This window comes from Megalobrama amblycephala, linkage group LG17, assembly GCF_018812025.1.
Source record: "Megalobrama amblycephala isolate DHTTF-2021 linkage group LG17, ASM1881202v1, whole genome shotgun sequence".
Classification (NCBI taxonomy): domain Eukaryota; kingdom Metazoa; phylum Chordata; class Actinopteri; order Cypriniformes; family Xenocyprididae; genus Megalobrama; species Megalobrama amblycephala.
Window position 1 is genome coordinate 8,047,520 of NC_063060.1, and position 20,119 is coordinate 8,067,638.

General features: G+C 38.3%; 1 protein-coding gene across 2 annotated transcripts in view; it reads right to left on the reverse strand.

Moving 5' to 3' along the window:
• Window positions 1-2,369: 2,369 nt before the first annotated feature.
• Window positions 2,370-20,119, reverse strand: part of camsap2b (calmodulin regulated spectrin-associated protein family, member 2b) — a 73,682-nt gene continuing 55,932 nt past the window's right edge. The window contains exons 13-20 of one of the 2 annotated variants that reach the window (XM_048164141.1): window positions 17,944-19,714; window positions 14,097-14,233; window positions 13,504-13,724; window positions 12,478-12,574; window positions 12,195-12,260; window positions 8,318-8,430; window positions 3,101-3,219; window positions 2,370-2,824 (exon numbers count right to left, since the gene is read on the reverse strand). In XM_048164141.1, coding sequence (XP_048020098.1) covers window positions 2,522-2,824; window positions 3,101-3,219; window positions 8,318-8,430; window positions 12,195-12,260; window positions 12,478-12,574; window positions 13,504-13,724; window positions 14,097-14,233; window positions 17,944-19,714 — 2,827 coding nt within the window. In that variant the 3' untranslated portion in view covers window positions 2,370-2,521. The remainder of the gene's footprint in view (window positions 2,825-3,100; window positions 3,220-8,317; window positions 8,431-12,194; window positions 12,261-12,477; window positions 12,575-13,503; window positions 13,725-14,096; window positions 14,234-17,943; window positions 19,715-20,119) is intronic. The other variant, XM_048164142.1, reaches the window with a different exon arrangement.

A 20,119-nucleotide genomic window follows, 5' to 3' on the forward strand; every position in this document is an offset into this window, starting at 1 on the left:
TCCGACTCCTTAACGATTTTCTAGTGAATCTAAAGTAGTCCGAATCCCTAATGAATCATTCTTGTGAGTCGGTTCTTTTTAGAAAATCTAAATGCATACAGCGCGGCTATTGAGTCTGAATGATAAACGTCTATGGTTAAACCTATGACTCTTATGAACCGGTTCTTTTTAGTGAATCAAAAACATACAGCGTATCAGTATCCAGTGAAGTCCGACTCTCTAATGAATCACTCTTATTAGCTGGTTCTTTTTAGTGAATCAAGCACAGTTAAATGATTAGTTCACTTTCAAATTAAAATTTCCTGATAATGTACTTGCCCCCATGTCATCCAAGATGTTCATGTCTTTCTTTCTTCAGTCGAAAAGAAATTAAGGGTTTTGAGTTTCATTGCACTTGCACTAGCATATTGTATATGACATTTTAGTTCAAACTTTGACCTGTGGAGGGCAGTAATACACTAAGCAGCGTCTACACTGCTGGAATTCAAATAGAGAAGAAGAGAGCTAGTTCAAGATGAGCATTTATGGTTAAAACATATAAAATTTTAATTTTTTTTTAGAAAATGAGCGATGGTTTCTCTAGATAAGACCCTTATTTTTTCATCTGGGATTGCTGTAAAACTGTAATTTTGACCTTCAACCGTTTGGGCTCCATTGACGTTCATTAAATGGAGAAAAATCCTGGAATGTTTTCATTAAAAACCTTAATTTCTTTTCAATTGAAGAAAGAAAGACATGAACATCTTGGATGACATGGGGGTGAGTAAATTATCAGGAAATTTTAACTTGAAAGTGAACTAATCCTTTAAATGCTTTCAAATAACCGAGACGTATATCACTGTTATTGAATTTTCATACCTTAAATAAAAACAATATGCCTTTTCAGTATTTTTCTTTTATAAATTATAATGAATTAACGTTGTAATGAGTTAACGTTTTTTTAGCTCATTGTTTGTTGGAAATATTTATGTTGCCTCTAAGGAGAGTAAAAGGTCATTTAAAATTCTGTGTAAACAATTTTTGCACAAATGTATTTCTTATTGACATAATCTTTGCATTGCATTTATAAGTATTTTCTTCCTTTACAGTTCCATTAACAATTATTATACTTCTTTGAAGGAACCAATACCAGAATGGTTAAATTCTTCACGATTTCCTTCTATACCCATAATTACTCACAAAGTCTTGAATGATGTTATAAGTAGACAACAATATTGGGTCATAACAAAAGAGAACAAAAAAGTCAATGTTTTGGATGTAAATCTGTATTTATGTTAAGGTTAACATTCAAATACAAATAGACAAAGCATATGACGAACAAACAGCGGACATGACCTGGAAAAAGATTAGACAGCGTGTGGAAATGAACAACACTCAGAACAGCTTTTATCACGTCCCGTCGCCAGGACTGACTCATACTTTGACCTGTTAAACATCTTTTTCATATGAAAAATATCAGTAATATTCAATGGTTTAAAAAATATGCTTAGTATGTAAAACTATATCTGTACAGAATCAATAAATTCAAACGATGATTTACTTCACTTAGTAAAAATAACAAATATCTTTCGACTCTTTTGCGCCAGAAGACAAAATGTGTAAACCAGACAACAGCCTGCCCAAATATCCCAGCTCTTTAAAATGCACTTCATAATTAAAAATGATTTATTTAACATCATTTAGCAATAATACTCACCATCTCTTTGAAATCTTCATTATATGATATTCAATATCTCAGTGTTTCCTCTCTATTATTTATATGAATTTTTTTTTACACTACTCTGTCAGCTTAACTGATCTGTCTCTCTAAAATGTATGTTTCAAACATACATGGCACACTGGGCCGTGACACAAGTGATAGCAACATATCTAGGGATCTAAAGCTATAATGTTTAGTTTTGGTCCTTAACTTCATCAGTTAAAGGCCCCATCATTACTTTTACATGACAGATATAGAGCAACATGAGTGTGTTCATTTTTTTTAAGGAAGAGTCTTGAGCGAACTACTCTTACTGTAGCTAATTTTACACACGAATCCTCTGGAGAAGCAGATGTGCAACAAGAATTACGAATCCTACCCAAAATATAAAAACACAGACATTAAATAAAGCAAAAGAGTTTGTTTCTCAGGTTCCAGTACATTAAATGCTTCTTCAACTGCATGACCTTCTGAAAAATTAGTCTTCAAGTTTAGTATGTCCCTATTATTCTTTTACACCTGCATTTCCACAAACACAAAAGAAGCAGATTGCGTATCTTCATACGATGAAATGACTCAGTAACTGTGCGTTAAGCATTGCATAAAAGACACGACAAAACAAGCATAAGGCCACAAAATTGAACATGTTTGAAATAAAAATGGCGTAAAAGCGCATCCATCAGTGCTGCAAAGACTGTAGAGCAGAGGGTCTCAAACTCGCCACAAGTGACCATCCGACAAAGCCTGCGAAAGTGTTTTCATTACATTCAGGATGTGCACTGTAATGTCCGATAGGCAGAAATCTGCCAGTGAGCTGTGAACTTATTTGAGCAGTTTTTTGGGTGTGTTTTGTTTCTTGTTCTGCCAGAGGTGGCTGTAAATGGTGATGGCATCCACGCTAGCTGACATAGTTTTGGCGGGGATTTTGCTGAACTGTTTCTTATCCGAGCTGTATCCGAACCTGTAAAGGTTCTCGATCATTTTGGGCGTGATGGTCTTGGGCCCGATGCCAGCTAGCTTGTTGATCTCCTCCGCCTCTGGATAATATGAGTACAGGGAGCGAAACTGGCAACCAGTGTCTCGGAACAGAATTAGAAAGTTGTTGGCTTCGGTTTTCTCCATTTCCTGGGAAAAATAAAACAAATACTTACACATATGAATTGATTATTATTTCCATTCATGTTTTAAATGACAATCTAGACCTCTTTAAAATGGATTCTTTCTAAACAAAAAAATATGAAAAAAATAAATATCTAAATAAATATAATTAAATTTCTTATATAGCATACGTTTTTTTTCCACAACTTAAATTAAACTGAAATAGAATTGAGCTCCTCCTCTTTGATCTCTAGATCAAAGCTGATTTTCTACAGCATTTATTGTAACGTTTTTTTCCCTCACCTCCAGGATTTTGTTCTTCTGTCCCTCATTGACGCGGCCCGCGAGGCAGCAGTGAGCCAGTGCGTTCTGGATGATGTATTTATTTGATTTAGCACTGGGCTCCTTGTATAACTTTGGCCCTAGAGAGGAAGAGACATAAGAATTAGAGGAAGCGATCAACATTTGTGTGCAGGGTCAGTACTGTTATATATGTAATTCCATCCATTTTAAATGTCCAAGTTCAGTGTTTAAAGAGTTAGTTCACCCAAAAGTGAAAATTCTGTCATTAAAGGCAGGGTAGGTAAGAAATTTTGTTCCAAATTTGTTTAAACTTTCTATATATATACATGCATAATTAAAATGTAAGAACTCTGGTAAAAAGAGTATAAAAATCGAGTGACTCTAGACCGTTTAATCTGTATTAAACACAGCTCATTATTTCCATCCGGGACGAAACATAGGATTGGCTTAGGCGGCTGTCACTCTCTCGCAACCATGGCAACCACCCTTTTGCCACACATGACCTGCCCACTTGCGCGCGCACGTTTGATTTGGGGAATCCAAGAGGCACGGATCCTAGGAATACCAAAACAATGGCAGAGAAACAGCAAGCTAAATTCACAGTATCGGCCTATGCAGTTAGTGAAGGCAAACCAGGCAAAAAAAGGAAGACAGTAACAGTACAAGAAAAGGCAATGAACAAAAAGTCTTTGGATAAACAAAGAAATAAAACGCGAGTTAATATCGGCGTGGCTTTCCAGCGATGGCGAGAACTGAGGGAACTCAAGGGGCTGAAAAGTGACTCCTTGATGGCTTTATTTCTGCTGGACAGGTAAATCTTTCTTTTTGTATTTGATCATACATATTTTTTTGTTTATTTTTCATGAAGCATGTGTCATTAGCACACGTAGCTGCGTAATATAGCTAACATAACATTACTTAGCGAGCCGTAGTAGAGACGATAAATAATGATAGCTATAGTGTTGAATTGTGCATAATTTTACCCTCTGTCTAAGTCTTTTACCATGTTCACCTGCAAGTTTACCTGCACGTTTTTTCGCCTTTGTTTTGTTTTTATATTCTCTACCTATGTTTACTGATGTCTTTATCTTGTATCTGTGTGTGTCGTACACACTTTGTTGTATGTGTGTGTTATTATTTTGTGTCTGCAATGCAGTTGTGAGTTGATATTTGAGTGTATGTTACTCTGTTGATCTGTAGAACAACGTATATGTTATGAATCTTACACGAAATTCATCTTCATCACAGTGTAAATGATGGTAATGGAAAAACGTGTATCATGCAACCTGTTTTTAGCTTTGCCTTATAGATAACTAGCTCGTTAGCGAATCAAAAAATATATATTTTAAACTTTACCAATATCAATATGCTAGCTTGATAGTGAGTACTAAAATACATCTTGTTTGTTTATCTTCATAATTATAAAGTTATTTTTATTACATGTGATTCTGACATGATGTCACTACATGCACTGTGCTCCTTCCTCTCCGCTCGTCTCAGGTAAATAATGCGTCTTCCAGCTCAGTGGTCGGAGTCACACGTTCATGCGTTTTGGGGGCGTGGCTTTGGAAGGAGCCCAGAAGGGAGGGGGTGGAGTGAATGGAAATAATGAGCTGTCTTTAAAACAGTCGTGAGAGGTCTACAGACACTCGATTTTTATACTTTCTTTTTCAGAGTACTTACATTTTAATTATGTATTGATATATAAATAAAGTTTAAACAAATTTTGAAAAAAAGTTTTTTATACATTTTTTTGCCTACCCTGCCTTTAAGTACTCACCCTCATGTTGTTCCAAACCTGTAAGGCCTTTGTTCATCTTTGGAACACAAATTAAGCTATTTTTGATTAAATCCAAGAGGTTTTTTTTTTTTTACCCCAAATAGAAAGCATAGAAATGACCACATTCAAAGTCCAGAAAAGTACTAAAAACTGAATGATGGTAATTACGTTACTTTCTATAGGGGATAAAATAAACCTTGGATTTCATCAAAAATATCGTAATTTGTGTTCCGAAGATGATCGAAGGTCTTACGGGTTTGGAACGACATGAGGGTGAGTAATTAATGACAGAATTTCATTTTTTGGGTGAACTATCCATTTAATGTTGGAGTAAATGGCATATTACAGTTTTTCTCAGTCGCTTTGGTGCATTTCTCACATCAATATTTACATTTGCACAACAGTTAATGCAGTTCTCAAAACAATTAGTACAAACTGCAAAATCTAGTTGATAACCTGCAAAAGCATGTCACTTGCTCGAAATGGATAAGTCATTCCTCAAAAGCAAGTATTTATGTCAATGAAAGTGTCAGTGTCATCAAGATGAAAAGTCCAGACACCATTGTTTATGAACAAGATAGTCAAATGGCTTTGTCATGTTTTCATTATGACAGTTTACTCTGTCAATGTTTTTCAATGCAAAAAAGTCAGATCTTGGTGACACTACCTGAAAATGCTCAAGACAGCACTATATACTATTTGCACAGCCATTTGAAAAATACAGTAAAGTTACACATTACTGTATTTAGTGAGGTAACTGAGTACAAGACACTGAATATGTATGTTTCACATTTTTACTGCATATGCTCTTTGCAATTCTAATTTGTTCACAGCATTGTGCAAAAGAAAAAATACACCCTTATTTGCAACAAACATAAACTTCCTTTGGGTAGAGCTGTGCACAACTGTAAACAATATTGCAGTACATATGGCAAATCTTTACTGTAACACTACTGTACACTACAATACACTAATGTGTGATGCAGTAAAGCTGTACGTCTAAATGTAAATTGTACAGTGACAAGTTCTTGTCCCACTGCAAGCTTCATGTATGACACGATGACAGTAGTGCAGTGCAGATTGTTTAGTGCTGAATTACTGTCCATTTATACACACCTGTTCTCCCAACAAAATGTTTGAATAATTGAATTTACAGTGGTTCTCCCAACATTTGGCTGCACCCTTCGACCAGCCTCAGCCATTGTGAGGCTGATTGACAACATGATCCACAATTGTAGCCCTGATTTCATCAGGGATCTGCCTATTGGCCTCTTCTTCCTCTTCCCCTGTTTTGTCCCCTTCCCCTTCTTCCCCGCACCCTTACCCCTCTTCCATGAGGCTGACCTTCCACTTCTGTGTCACAGTATTGTAGAAATGGTACACACTATGTCCTGCTTGGTTCGTATATGCTTGTAAAGTGGGGGTTTATGGGATTCAGCTCTGACAGTGATTGTAGAGAAGTGGCTTATCATTGGTTGCAACTAATGCTTCACACACCCCTTCTCATCAGTGAAAGTTGAGATTCACTTGAGAGAAATTGTTCAATTTAGAAGACATTTTCAGGAAAAAAAGATTTCAAAAAAATGTGTAAAATTTGCTTGACAGATTTTGACAACTAGTTCAACATTTTTGTATGTAATGACTCAAGCAATGAAATGAGGACTATTAGTTTTATATGGAATGACTATTCAGCATTCACAAGTATAGTTAATTTTGACTGACATGACATAAGCAAATGATAATGTTGTAAATAGCAGAGAGTTGTATGAAAGCAATTGATGCATGTCCAAAAGCATTTGCAATTTGTTCGAAGGAATGAGAAACTGCTACTATGATGTGCACAAATGACTAAATGTTGTGGAGATTGAACTAACTGTTGTGCAAATGTAAAGAGTGATGTGAGAAATGCACCAAAGCGACTGAGAAAAACTGTAATGCATAAAATCTGTTTGCAGCTAATATAGTACTGTAAAAATGTTCTTTCTTCTATATCAAAATTTTAGTTTAAATTTAATTTTTCATCCTTTTAAATTGGTAAATCATTTGTTTTTGCAATTCATTAAAACAAATTAATTTTAAAAAGTACAAACACTACATATACATTACTGTTCAAAACTTTAAAGGTCAGTAATGTTTTTTTTTTCCTCAAATAAATTAATTCTTTTATTCGGAATGGACACATTAAATTGATCAGAAGTGACAGTAAAGACATTCATAATGTTGCAAAATATTTCTATTTCAAATCAGTATTGTTCTATTGAACTTTCTATCTATCAAAGCACCCTGAAAAAAAAGTCACGATTTCCACAAAAATAATAAACAGCAAAACTGTTTTAACATCGATAATAAGAAATGTTTCTTGAGCACCAAATATTGATGCTGTAAATGTGGCTTTGCCATTACAGGAATTACATTTTAAAATGTATTAAAGGGTTAGTTCACCTAAAAATGAAAATAATGTCATTTATTACTCACCCTCATGCCGTTCCACACCCGTAAGACCTTCGTTAATCTTCGGAATGCAAATTAAGATATTTTTGTAGAAATCCGATGGCTCAGTGACGCCTGCATAGGGAGCAATGACATTTCCTCTCTCAAGATCCATAAAGGTACTAAAAACATATTTAAATCGGTTCATGTGAGTACAGCGGTTCAATATTAATATTATAAAGCGACGAGAATATTTTTGGTGCATCAAAAAAAAAAAAAAAAAACGACTTATTTAGTGATGGCCGATTTCAAAACACTGCTTCAGGAAGCTTCGGATCGTTATGAATCAGCGTGTCGAATCAGCGGTTCGGAGCACCAAAGTCACGTGATTCCAGCAGTTTGGAGGTTTGACACGCCATCCGAGTCATGATTTGAATCTTCCTGAAGCAGTGTTTTGAAATCGGCCATCACTAAATAAGTCGTTACTGTGTTTTTTTTGCGCACAAAAAATATTCTCATCGCTTTATAATATTAATATTGAACCACTGTGCTCACATGAACTGATTTAAATATATTTTTAGTACCTTTATGGATCTTGAGAGAGGAAATGTCATTGCTCCCTATGCAGGCCTCACTTAGCCATCGGATTTCAACAAAAATATCTTAATTTGTGTTCCGAAGATGAATGAAGGTCTTACGGGTGTGGAACGGCATGAGAGTAAGTAATAAATGACATTATTTTCATTTTTGGGTGAACTAACCCTTTAATGTTTTTTAATATTAATAATATTTCACAATATTACAGTTTTTACAGTTTTTTTTTAATCAAATAAATGCATGGACTTCTTTCAAAAACATTACAAAATCTTACTGACCGCAAATTTTTCAACAATATTGTAGAATCTAAATGAACAAATCATACAAACGCACGCATAATAATGAAAAAAGTTGAAATAGTTTTGGAATATAGAATGTGACACTGCAGGACTGTCATGTCACCTGCCCACCTGTGTATTCTGTGTTAGACGCTGCAGACGATGTTGTTGACTCGAGCTCCCAGTTCTCCCCGTTTCCACTTACTGATGGACAAGGTGACAGAAAGCCCTCTGTGGACTCCGGCCTGAGAATAAACAAATATACACACTGCAAACATCTCTTTTATAAAGACTGAAGTACTAATTTAACAGGAGGGCCCTTATTGCTGCTGGAAAAGGACATTTTTATATAAAATCAACTCATAAGTTTGCCACAGCCCAAAAAAATAGTAGTAAGCATTAGGGATGTGTGCCATGACTAATTTCCATAATGTTTAAATTCAAATTTTGTAACCGACTAGTCAACTAGTCTAAAAAAACCTCAAGATAACAGTCAGTATAAGACAGTCTGGATAAGCGATCCATCTGAAACAGCCTACTTAATCTCCGAATCAAAGAGTCAAAACCAATACGGAATGCCACTGAAAATTAGGTAATGTACTGTATGTGCGCTTTGCATTATGATCATTGTACATTACTTAACTTAAAGGGATAGTTCACCCTAAAATGAAAATTAAGTCATAATTTACCCTGGTGTTGTTCTAATGCTGTATTCCCTTCTTTTTTTATGGACCACAAAAAGAGATAAAAAAAAAAAAAAAAAAGTCCCTCTTGTGCTCATCCATATAATGGCAGCTTTTAAAAAAGATGCAAAAGTATCACAGAATGATCCCATGCGACACATGGTGTGTATTCCAAGCGTTCTTGTGGTATACGATAGGGTTTGGTGAAAAACAAACTGAAATTAAATGTATTATTTAAAGAAAATCCTGACCTTGGCCGTTGATCTGTGCACGGCTATGAGACATGCCCATTCGTGACACTCTATAAGCACAGCAGTTGTGAGAAATCAATATTAATAAAAACACAACATGAAATACAACCCATGTACCTTCTTCTCTGAGGTGAATATATCCGTTGTGTTTGTCACAACAAGTAGTTATCGCATCCATTAACATCTGTCAACTGTCATTCTGACTGTCATCAGACAGGAGTTCTGGTCCGTTGATATTTGACTCGGTAAAGAAAGTACACAGATACTTTTTTGGGATTTCTAAGCATTGTATTTGTGCGTTTTTGTTCATCTTGATTTCTCACAACTTGTGTGCTTTTTCTGGCGAGACGGAATGAACTGCAGTGCTAATAGAGTCTCACAAATGCACACGTCATGCAGCCGTGCAGAGAAGACCAGTGGCCAAGGTCCATAAGAGAAAGAATGGTATACGGCATTAGAACAATACCAAGGTGAGTAAATGATGACTTAATTTTAATTTTAGGGTGAACTATCCCTTTAAACATTCACTTAATCAACGTTAGCCATAGACATAATTATTAAAAATCAACTGAATCAATAGGAAGTGCGGGACCAATAAGTACAAACTCAATATTATACACGGAATTCCTCAAATAAACGTTTAGTATGTCCAATGTCAACTATCAGCAGCAGTATTGTTTAGTTGACTAGTCTCACACATCCCTAGTAAGCATAACACCACACACTGATGCCGAGAAGCTGAAGGATTGAAAATCACAGAAGCGAAGCATGGATGCAGCAGACGTAGGTTACTCATTGCGCCATGTTCTAACCAGGTGCATGCTTCCGGTGACAAGTAAAGCCCAAAGTAAAAACAAAAATGCTGCACGACTTGTCATATAAGTCATAGCCAATCAGAACATATGTGACGTTTTTATACAGTGATGTTGAACATGATTCTGTAGCACTGAGATGTCAACCAGGTGGATGAACAAATCCATGTTGTTTGTCATTTTTTCTGTTGTGGCTGGTTTGGACAGAAACTAATATGGAGGAGACCGAATTTACAGTCTCACTTGAACACATTGCACCTGGTTAATACACAATACTACACTGAGGCTCTGTTTACACCTGGTATTAAGATTCATTTTGGTCGATCAGACCACAAGTGGACGGCGCTAAAAACAGATGTAAACGGGGTCTAAAACATTTTAACGTTAGTGTAGACCGGGTGTGTCTCATACGTCCTGAAAAGTGAAGCTGCGGGCTCTTTGATCGCCCCCTGGAGGCTGGATGCAGTACAGGTCATAAACCCCGCCCTCTCAATGCAGTCGAATGAGACTTCAGTGAAAACTTAAAAATAAATTCTGCTCCAAATAAAACTTTCTGAAAGATGGTTTTGGTCATTTAAGGTAGTTGTTATCACGCTGATTTATATTCAATTGTTCGTTTTTGTGATAAGTTTGATTTTAGCTAGCAATTTGAAGCTATAAAAACGGGCGTGTCGTCATGATTCGAAGTTGATTGACAGCTTGTCTGAGGACTGATGTATTAACTAACTATTAATTTTCGATTTCTTTGTTATTTAACACCAACAAAATGAGTTGTTCAGCAGTAAACTGTACTAACCGACCTACAGGATCTGACGGATCACTGAACTTTTTTTCTGTAACATTAAATGTGGGCGTTATAAGCTAATTAATAAATGTTATTAGTTAAGTTAACACACCTAATGTTAACCATGTCGGGAAAAAGCAGGTGATCGTTATCTGGCAGTTACTTATTATTTTTATGGGTATAAAATAATAATTAGCAGGACAAAACTAATGATAGCTTACTCTAATTACAGCAATCGATCTCCTGTAACGTTAGTTGAACTTGATTTAAAATGGAGGGACCGTTTCTGACGATTTAGAGTTGTTTCTAGTGGCATATTATATTGATTTTATCTACTGAATTTGCTGTTTCAAAAATATTATTGCTCTAGAAACAGAATAGCCTATTATTTTATAGGTAGAATTTTAAATTGTGTATAATTTATATAGCCTATTTAAAATACATGAATGATGATGCAGTCGTCTGTGCGGAAGTTTGATACCGCGACTCCGCCTCCGGCTCCACTGACGATTCCTTCTGCGCATACCCAGGCTCCAAACTTTTTTTTTTTTGACGTATTGCGTAACGTGTCAGCGCCCATTCATCGGCCCATTTTGGCTTCAGTTCAATACAATGGAAGGAAGCGGCGTCGCGTCGTCCATCTTTTTTTACAGTCTATGGTGTAGACACTCATGGTTGAAAGTGTTCGAACAGCAACAAAAGGCTGCCTACTCTCCACCTACTGACCTAATGTGTAAATATTATGGGAAGCGCACTAGGGATTTAACTTTGTTGGCTGGAGAGCCAAAGATTAGTTTGAAGACGAAAAACGTACCAAGCACAGTGTTCTCTCATAACTCCTGATTTCTCACACGCACTCACCGTGTTTTGTGATCTTGTGGCTGTCAGAGCAGAAACGAAAGCTTGTTTTTCTGTTGTCTCCAGGAGCGTTTATATGTAAATTGCACTAGCTTATTTTGTCCATTAGATGGAAAGATCTTAAAAAAACCCCCACACATTTTACCCACCAATTGACCGTCCCCTCAAAGAAAACAGGACAGGAGTGGTTGAAAGTGGGCAAAAGAGACAGATTAAAACACCAAGTGTAATCGGGTATGTCTCCCTGATCTGATCAACCAAAACACATCTTAATACTGGGTGTAAACAGGGCCTGAGTCTCATAAACAGTTGCTTAAAAGAAGAACTATTTTCTGTTGCTGCAATGATGAAGTAGCTGACAAATAAACACCACTGCAAAGAAACAGGAAAATCACAGGAAAATCAAGGAAAAACTAAAAATGTCATGTTGTGCGCTGTAGCATCGATCGTTTTATAACAAAAGTGATTCAAAGATGATAATTATGTAACAGTTTATTACGTTTGAATGAACCAGTGAACTGATCTGTCCAAGCGAATGAGTTTGTTCAGCGCCTAAGCTGAAATGACAGGCGTCAGCACTGTGAGGTAATGACATGGGTGTGATGCTGTCTGCAGACTGACCTTCCCTTTCTCCCTTTAGGGGAGCTCAGAAAGAAACACAGACTGCCAGGAGACAGTCTGCTGCCTCTGAGCAACCAGCACAGAGAAAAGACAGAGATACCAAAGACAGGGGGAGGACAGAAGGTTATGAACACGACTGGTCTCACAGCAATAGAGATGTCAGTGTCAGTGTTGATTAACACAAGAGCGTGCTATTTGTAATCATGACAATTCTTTCATTGTTTTCTCTGCTTTTGAATGATCTTTTACAGGGAAGGTAGTAGTGAATTGGACATGGTCTCACCTAGATGTCCTCTTATCTGATTGGACACTCTCATTGTCTGCCAAGTTAAGGGAGGCGAGTGATAAGCTGGACACGGAATATCCACGAGGCCGTGACCCTGAACACACAAATACACATATTTGCATATGCATACATGTAATTTGTATACATTTTCTTTTAGAAGCCAGTTTCAAAAGCTCTCTGGATATCACAGCAGCAAATTAAATGTAGGATGTTTATGTTATTAAACATATAAATATTTTATTACAAAATAAAAAAATATAGGCATATTATTAATGATTAATATTATAAAAAATGAAATAATTAGAATTACATTTCTTAATATTATTAAAATATAAATACTATATTAAATAATTAAGAATATAGATATATTATTAATTATTAATATAAAATTATTAGAATTGATTTTTTAAATATTATTAAAGATATAAACATTTTATTAAAAATGTAAATATAATATTAATATTATTAATATAAATATAATTAGAATATTATTATTAAAATAATTTTAATATTATTAAAATAATATATCCCAGTTTAATAATTATTAATAAAAAATAAAAAATAGGTATATTATTAATGTTTAATATTATTAAAAAATATAAAATTATTAAAATTATTTTTAATATTATTAAAATTTATTAATAATTATTAATGTTATTAATATAAAATAGTTAGAATTAATACATTTTAATACAATTAAAATTAAATGTTTATTAATTAATAAAGAATATAGATATATTATTAATATTATTAATAATCTGAAATAATTAGTTTTAATATTATTAAAAAAAATTAATAGATGTAATATTTTAAATATTATAAATATATTTACTAATTAGAATATTATTATTAAAATGATTTTAACATTAATAAAATAATATATCCCATTTTAATAAGCAGAGACAGCAAGTAAGCCATTCGTAGGTTCAAATCTCTATAAAGTGTAACTGCTGCGGCTCTCTTTGAACAGTTTGGCATAGCAACACTGACTTAAAGGCTGACAACCTGGATTTCCCATCATACCTGTGGCTGTCCGTGCTGGAGGTTTTGGAGACTCCATGATGTCTCTGTGCATAGATTTGGGGCGTGGCTTCTTTTGCTTTGCGCCAGGGGGGCGGGGCTTAATGACACTGTCCATGTCATCCATCAGTTTGAGCTGCTTCTTCCTCATATATTCATTTCTTATAAACTCCCGTCTTGCCTTCTCCTCCTCCTTCCTCAGAAGATCCTCTTCCGCTTTCATTCTGATCAAGGAAGCAGAGAATGTATGCATTTCGAGCTTACAAGTTTTACAAACCATTTAGGACTAATTTAAATACAGAAGCAAAACAGGTGAATGTTGCATGAAGTTTTAGTAAAACAAATATAGGTAATTATTACATTATATTACTAAGTATTGTTATACTGCTGCATGTAAATGAAAATAATTAGTTCCCCTGCTTTAAATAAAACACATTTTTATGACATTTTATCACAAAGAAATAGAGATTTATATATCGAATAAAGGCTGTTGAATTGGTTGTGCTATCTCTGATCTGCGATCTGTGCTATCTTTGTTTTCTGTGATAATTTCATTTTCTGTTATTGTGTTGTGTTGTTTGTGGTGTTTTTCATACCGTGCTGCTTCTTTCTTCTGTTCCATCTCTGCCTCCTGTTGCTGTTTCTTCATCTGCATCTCTTTCTCCCTCCGCAACCTTTTCTCCATCAGAGCTGCTTTCTTCTGTGCAATATCCTCCTCTCCCTTCAGGTCGTCCTGAGTCACAGCAACACAAACAAACAATTATTCAGTCTGACACAGAAGCTCATGTGCAGCTGGCTGTATGAGACAATGTCTCTCATGGAACATTGTGATGTGCAACATGAAGAAAAACACAAAATGTTCATTTCAAAGGAGTGTTTACTTAAAATGAATGAAAAAGAATAACAAAGACACTTGTTGAAGCTTCTGAACAGAGAAACATATGCGGTCACAACCATTTATATCAAAGAAATAAATGTATTTGATTTATATTGTTTAAAATAAATAAAGCATATACAGTGTACACCGATCAGGCATAACATTATGACCACCTTCCTAATATTGTGTTGGTCCCCTTTTTGCTGCCAAAACAGCCCAGACCTGTCGAGGCATGGACTCCACTAGACCCCTGAAGGTGTGCTGTGGTATCTGCACCAAGATGTTAGCAGCAGATCCTTTAAGTCCTGTAAGTTGTGAGGTGGGGCCTCCATAGATTGGACTTGTTTCTTCAGCACATCCCACAGATGCTCGATTGGACTGAGATCTGGGGAATTTGGAGGCCAAGTCAACACCTCAAACTCGTTGTGCTCCTCAAACCATTCCTGAAATTGCCGTGGTCCAGTTCTGATGCTCATGTGCCCAGTGCTGGCGCTTTCGGCGGTGGACAGGGTCAGCATGGGCACCCTCACTGGTCTGTGGCTAGGTAGCCCCATACGCAACAAACTGCGATGCACTGTGTATTCTGACACCTTTCTATCAGAACCAGCATGAACTTCTTGAGCAATTTGAGCTACAGTAGCTCATCTGCTGGATTGGACCACACAAGCCAGCTATCACTCCCCACGTGCATCAATGAGCCTTGGCCACCCATGACCCTGTTGCCGAATCACCACTGTTCCTTCCTTGGACCACTTTTGATAGATACTGACCACTGCAGACAGGGAACACCCCACAAGAGCTGCAGTTTTGGAGATGCTCTGACCCAGTCGTCTAGCCATCTCAATTTAGCCCTTGTCAAACTCGCTCAAATCATTAGGCTTGCCCAATTTTCCTGTTTCTAACACATCCACTTTGAGGACAAAATGTTCACTTGCTACCTAATATATCCTATTGTTATTCACTTCATCTATCTATGGTCATAATGTTATGCCTGATCGGTGTATACTCATATATATACAATGTACATTAACAGTCAAATTTTTCTAACCCCACATACAATGTACTCTCAGCTTGCACGCTATCAAATGGAGTACATTCTGAAAGGCTGTGCTTTTGACAGTACATATACACTAAGCATTTGGGCCAAAAATGAAGTATACTTTGAGCTTCAGTAATTTAGGCAGTTTTTCTCTATACAGTGGGTACGGAAAGTATTCAGACCCCCTTAAATGTTTCACCCTTTGTTATATTTCAGCCATTTGCTAAAATCAATTTTAAGTTCATTTTTTTCCCTCATTAATGTACACACAGCACCCCATACTGACAGAAAAACACAGAATTGTTGACATTTTTGCAGATTTATTAAAAAAGAAAAACTGAAATATCACGTGGTCCTAAGTATTCAGACCCTTTGATGTGACACTCATATATTTAACTCAGGTGCTGTCCATTTCTTCGGATCATCCTTGAGATGGTTCTACACCTTCATTTGAGTCCAGCTGTGTTTGATTATACTGATTCAGACTTGATTAGGAAAACCACACACCTGTCTAAATAAGACCTTACAGCTCACAGTGCATGTCAAAGCAAATGAGAATCATGAGGTCAAAGGAACTGCCTGAAGAGCCCAGAGACAGAATTGTAGCAAGGCACAGATCTGGCCAAGGTTACAAAAAAATTCTGCTGCACTTAAGGTTCCTAAGAGCACAGTGGCCTCCATAATCCTTAAATGGAAGACGTTTGGGACGACAAGAACCCTTCCTAGAGCTGGCCGTCCGGCCAAACAGAGCTATCGGGGGAGAAGAGCCTTGGTGAGAGAGGTAAAGAAAAACCCAAAGATCACTGTGGCTGAGCTCCAGAGATGCAGTCGGGAGATGGGAGAAAGTTGTAGAAAGTCAACCATCACTGCAGCCCTCCACCAGTCGGGGCTTTATGGCAGAGTGGCCCGACGGAAGCCTCTCCTCAGTGCAAGACACATGAAAGCCTGCATGGAGTTTGCTAAAAAACATCTGAAGGACTCCAAGATGGTGAGGAAATAAGATTCTCTGGTTTGATGAGACCAAGATAGAACTTTTTGGCCTTAATTCTAAGCGGTATGTGTGGAGAAAACCAGGCACTGCTCATCACCTGTCCAATACAGTCCCAACAGTGAAGCATGGTGGTGGCAGCATCATGCTGTGGGGTGTTTTTCAGCTGCAGGGACAGGACAACTGGTTGCAATCGAGGGAAAGATGAATGTGGCCAAGTACAGGGATATCCTGGATGAAAACCTTCTCCAGAGTGCTCAGGACCTCAGACTGGGCCAAAAGTTTACCTTCCAACAAGACAATGACCCTAAGCACACAGCTAAAATAATGAAGGAGTGGCTTCACAACAACTCCGTGACTGTTCTTAAATGGACCAGCCAGAGCCCTGACTTAAAGGGATAGTTCACCCAAAAATGAAAATTTGATGTTTATCTGCTTACCCCCAGCGCATCCAAGATGTAGGTGTCTTTGTTTCTTCAGTAGAACACAAATGATGATTTTTAACTGCAACCGCTGCCGTCTGTCAGTGGTATAATGCAAGTCAGCGGGAACTTGGACTATAAGAGTAAATAAAACACGACAGACAAATCCAAATTAAACCCTGCGGCTCGTGACGGCATTCATCACTCGATTCGTTTGGTCTGATCGTGCTCTGACAGTGATGTCTCGCGCATATACTTCAATGAGAGCGAGACATCACTGCCGCTGACAGAGTGCGATCAGACCAAACGAATCGAGTGATGAATGCCGTTGGACATAGTGGTGTATTAGAGGTAAAAAATGATATAAATACTGTTCGGTTTCTCGCACAAACCGATCGTTTCTTGTCTTAGGATATCAATGTGTCGTCACGAGCTGCAGGGTTTTATTTGGACTTGTCTAAGCAAGTTTTATTTACTGTTATTGTAGAAGTTCCCATCCACTAGCATTATTTGACTGACAGACAGCAACGGTTGGAGTTAAAAATCATAATTTGTGTTCTACTGAAGAAACAAATACACCTACATCTTGGATGCTCTGGGGGTAAGCAGATAAACATCAAATTTTCATTTTTGGGTGAACTATCCCTTTAAACCAAATTGAGCATCTCTGGAGAGATCTAAAAATGGCTGTCCACCAACATTTACCATCCAACCTGACAGAACTGGAGAGGATCTGCAAGGAGGAATGGCAGAGGATCCCCAAATCCAGGTGTGAAAAACTTGTTGCATCTTTCCCAAAAAGACTCATGGCTGTATTAGATCAAAAGGGTGCTTCCACTAAATACTGGGCAAAGGGTCTGAATACTTAGGACCATGTGATATTTCAGTTTTTCTTTTTTAATAAATCTGCAAAAATGTCAACAATTCTGTGTTTTTCTGCCAATATGGGGTGCTGTGTGTACATTAATGAGGAAAAAAATGAACTTAAATGATTTTAGCAAATGGCTGCAATATAACAAAGAGTGAAAAATTTAAGGGGGACTGAATACTTTCCATACCCACTGTATGTGTGTGATTTCTGCTCTCCATACTTTGTATGTAAATATCCAAGTCTCACCTTGTAAAAGAAGCCACAGCACATCTTCTGGTCTGGTCTAAATTCTGGTCCAGTCTCTGTTTCTCTGCTGCTCTCCAGATTATGCCCATCTAGAGGCTTCAGAATAGAGAGAGGAACCTCAATCAGATCCTTCTTCTCTTGTGACTCTTCTTCATTTGTGTCCCCACTTGCTGTTTCCGTCGAACGGTCCATTGTTGGCTGAGACAGAACCTCAGATGTTGGCACATTCATGTTTCTATCATGTTTTGCTTCTTCCTGCTTTGCGTTCACCTGAGCAGATGGTGGATTTGCAGCTGCTTTTTGTGCATCCTCACTTGAAGGTCCCTCATCATGTCCCAAGTAGGCAAATGAGCTGGTCTGCATCTGGCTGGGCAAGAAACGTCTAAGTCGAGGCAAGCTGTCCACCGACTGCTGCGTGTTGAGCATGCGGCTGAAGGGCGTGACCTTCAGGTCGTTGGGCCTTGGCGTTCGTGGCGTCCTTGCATGGAAAGACGCAGACTTCCTTTTGATTGTCGAGGGTGAACGGTGTGATGTGCGTGGTGACCCGGTGGATGACAAAATGGGGGAGAGCGACCCCACCGAACCTCGGCCCACTACACTGCTGCTGCGCAACTCACGCAGCTGTTTGCGTGGCACCGGGTCCGGTGGCGGAATCACCCAACTCTGATGATCACGCATCTGCATTATGCGTTCCTGCTGCTGTGCCAAACGCTGCATCTCTGACTGTAGGAAGTTCAGTGATGTGTTCAGGCGCTCGATGGATCGCGTGTACTCTGCCAAATCCACCTCCACGGCTGCTTCCTCCAGGGGTGATTTTGGTGGTGCACCGTCTGGTCGACATCTCTCAAGTCTGGAATTGGAGTCATTCAAATTCAAGGGTGTCTTTAGAGGTTCTGGGTCGCCGATCTGTTTTTCCTGACCATCTGGGCCTTTACTGTCGCCCCCTAGTGGCGACACGACTCCTTTACGCCTAACCACGTTGAGGAAGGCAGTCCTGCCCATGCGCTGCCTGTGACGTGTGAAAGCCGCTTCGACTTTCTTCTTCTGTGCCTCAATGGCTCTGCGTTTCTCTTCCAGCTTCATCTTCAACTGCACCATCTCCGATGCCAACAGTTGCGAGGGATCACGAGGGGAAGTGATGCGAGCAGGGCTGCGTGCGTCAGGAGTAATCGAGCGAACCGTCCCTGATGCTCCTGGGGTTGTGACGTTCAGCTCACCACTCTCAGGCGTGTTACCGCCACTACCGCTGCTGCGGCCATCACCGTGGTTTAGTTTACGAAATTTCTGTTCAGCGAAGCTGGTCATTCGAACCGCAGAACCCAACGAGGAGGCCATGCTGGTGGCCAGGGAATGCATTCCCAAAAGGCTTGGACATGGGCTGCCGGACGTCTCCGGAAGTGGGCAGGAACGAGCCTCATGGTCCGGGTCCATGTCCGAGTAGTCCTTTAGGGATGAATCCTCATCCTGTCCATCCTGGATGTCCTCGGTACGGACATGGATTCCAGTGTCCATGTCAGTAGAGGTGGAATTCAGGTCCGCGTCGTCTGCTCTGACCTTGGAAAGAGAGTCCTCGGAATCATTTGAGTCAGTGGCGGAGTTGTGGGAAGATGGGTTGTGTAGGAAAAAGGTGCTGTCCCCAGATGGGGGGTGCAAGCTGCTGTGGGGTTGTTCAGAGTCATGGATGATCTTTAGGGCTTCTTCTATACTAGGAGTATTGGGTTGAGGGTCATACGGAGGGCTGAGGTTATCTGCTGACACACCATTTGAGTACCTGAAACATGGGATATACATTAAATTATAGAGAACTCTCAAGATTTAGATAACTTACTTCAAAACACAACATATGACATATGATGTAGGATGTAGGAGTAGCATAAGCTTAGGTGAGAGTAGACGCCTCTCACAGTTCAAACAAATAGGGCTGGGCAACAAACTCAAGCTCCCCTTCTCTTATATCGAAATCCTCTGACATTCCTCTTTAAAAATTCCCATTTTAGACTTTTAATTCATGACTGGTGTTTTGTTTTGCTCTATCATCTGCGCTTCCGCGTTCGTCAATACTTCATGGGTTGGGTCAGAGGTCACTCTTCCACCAGAACTGAAATATAAACCTCTAGTCACTGAAGATTGTGCCCTTCATGATACAGTAGATCTCATTTGAACTTCAGGAATAAGC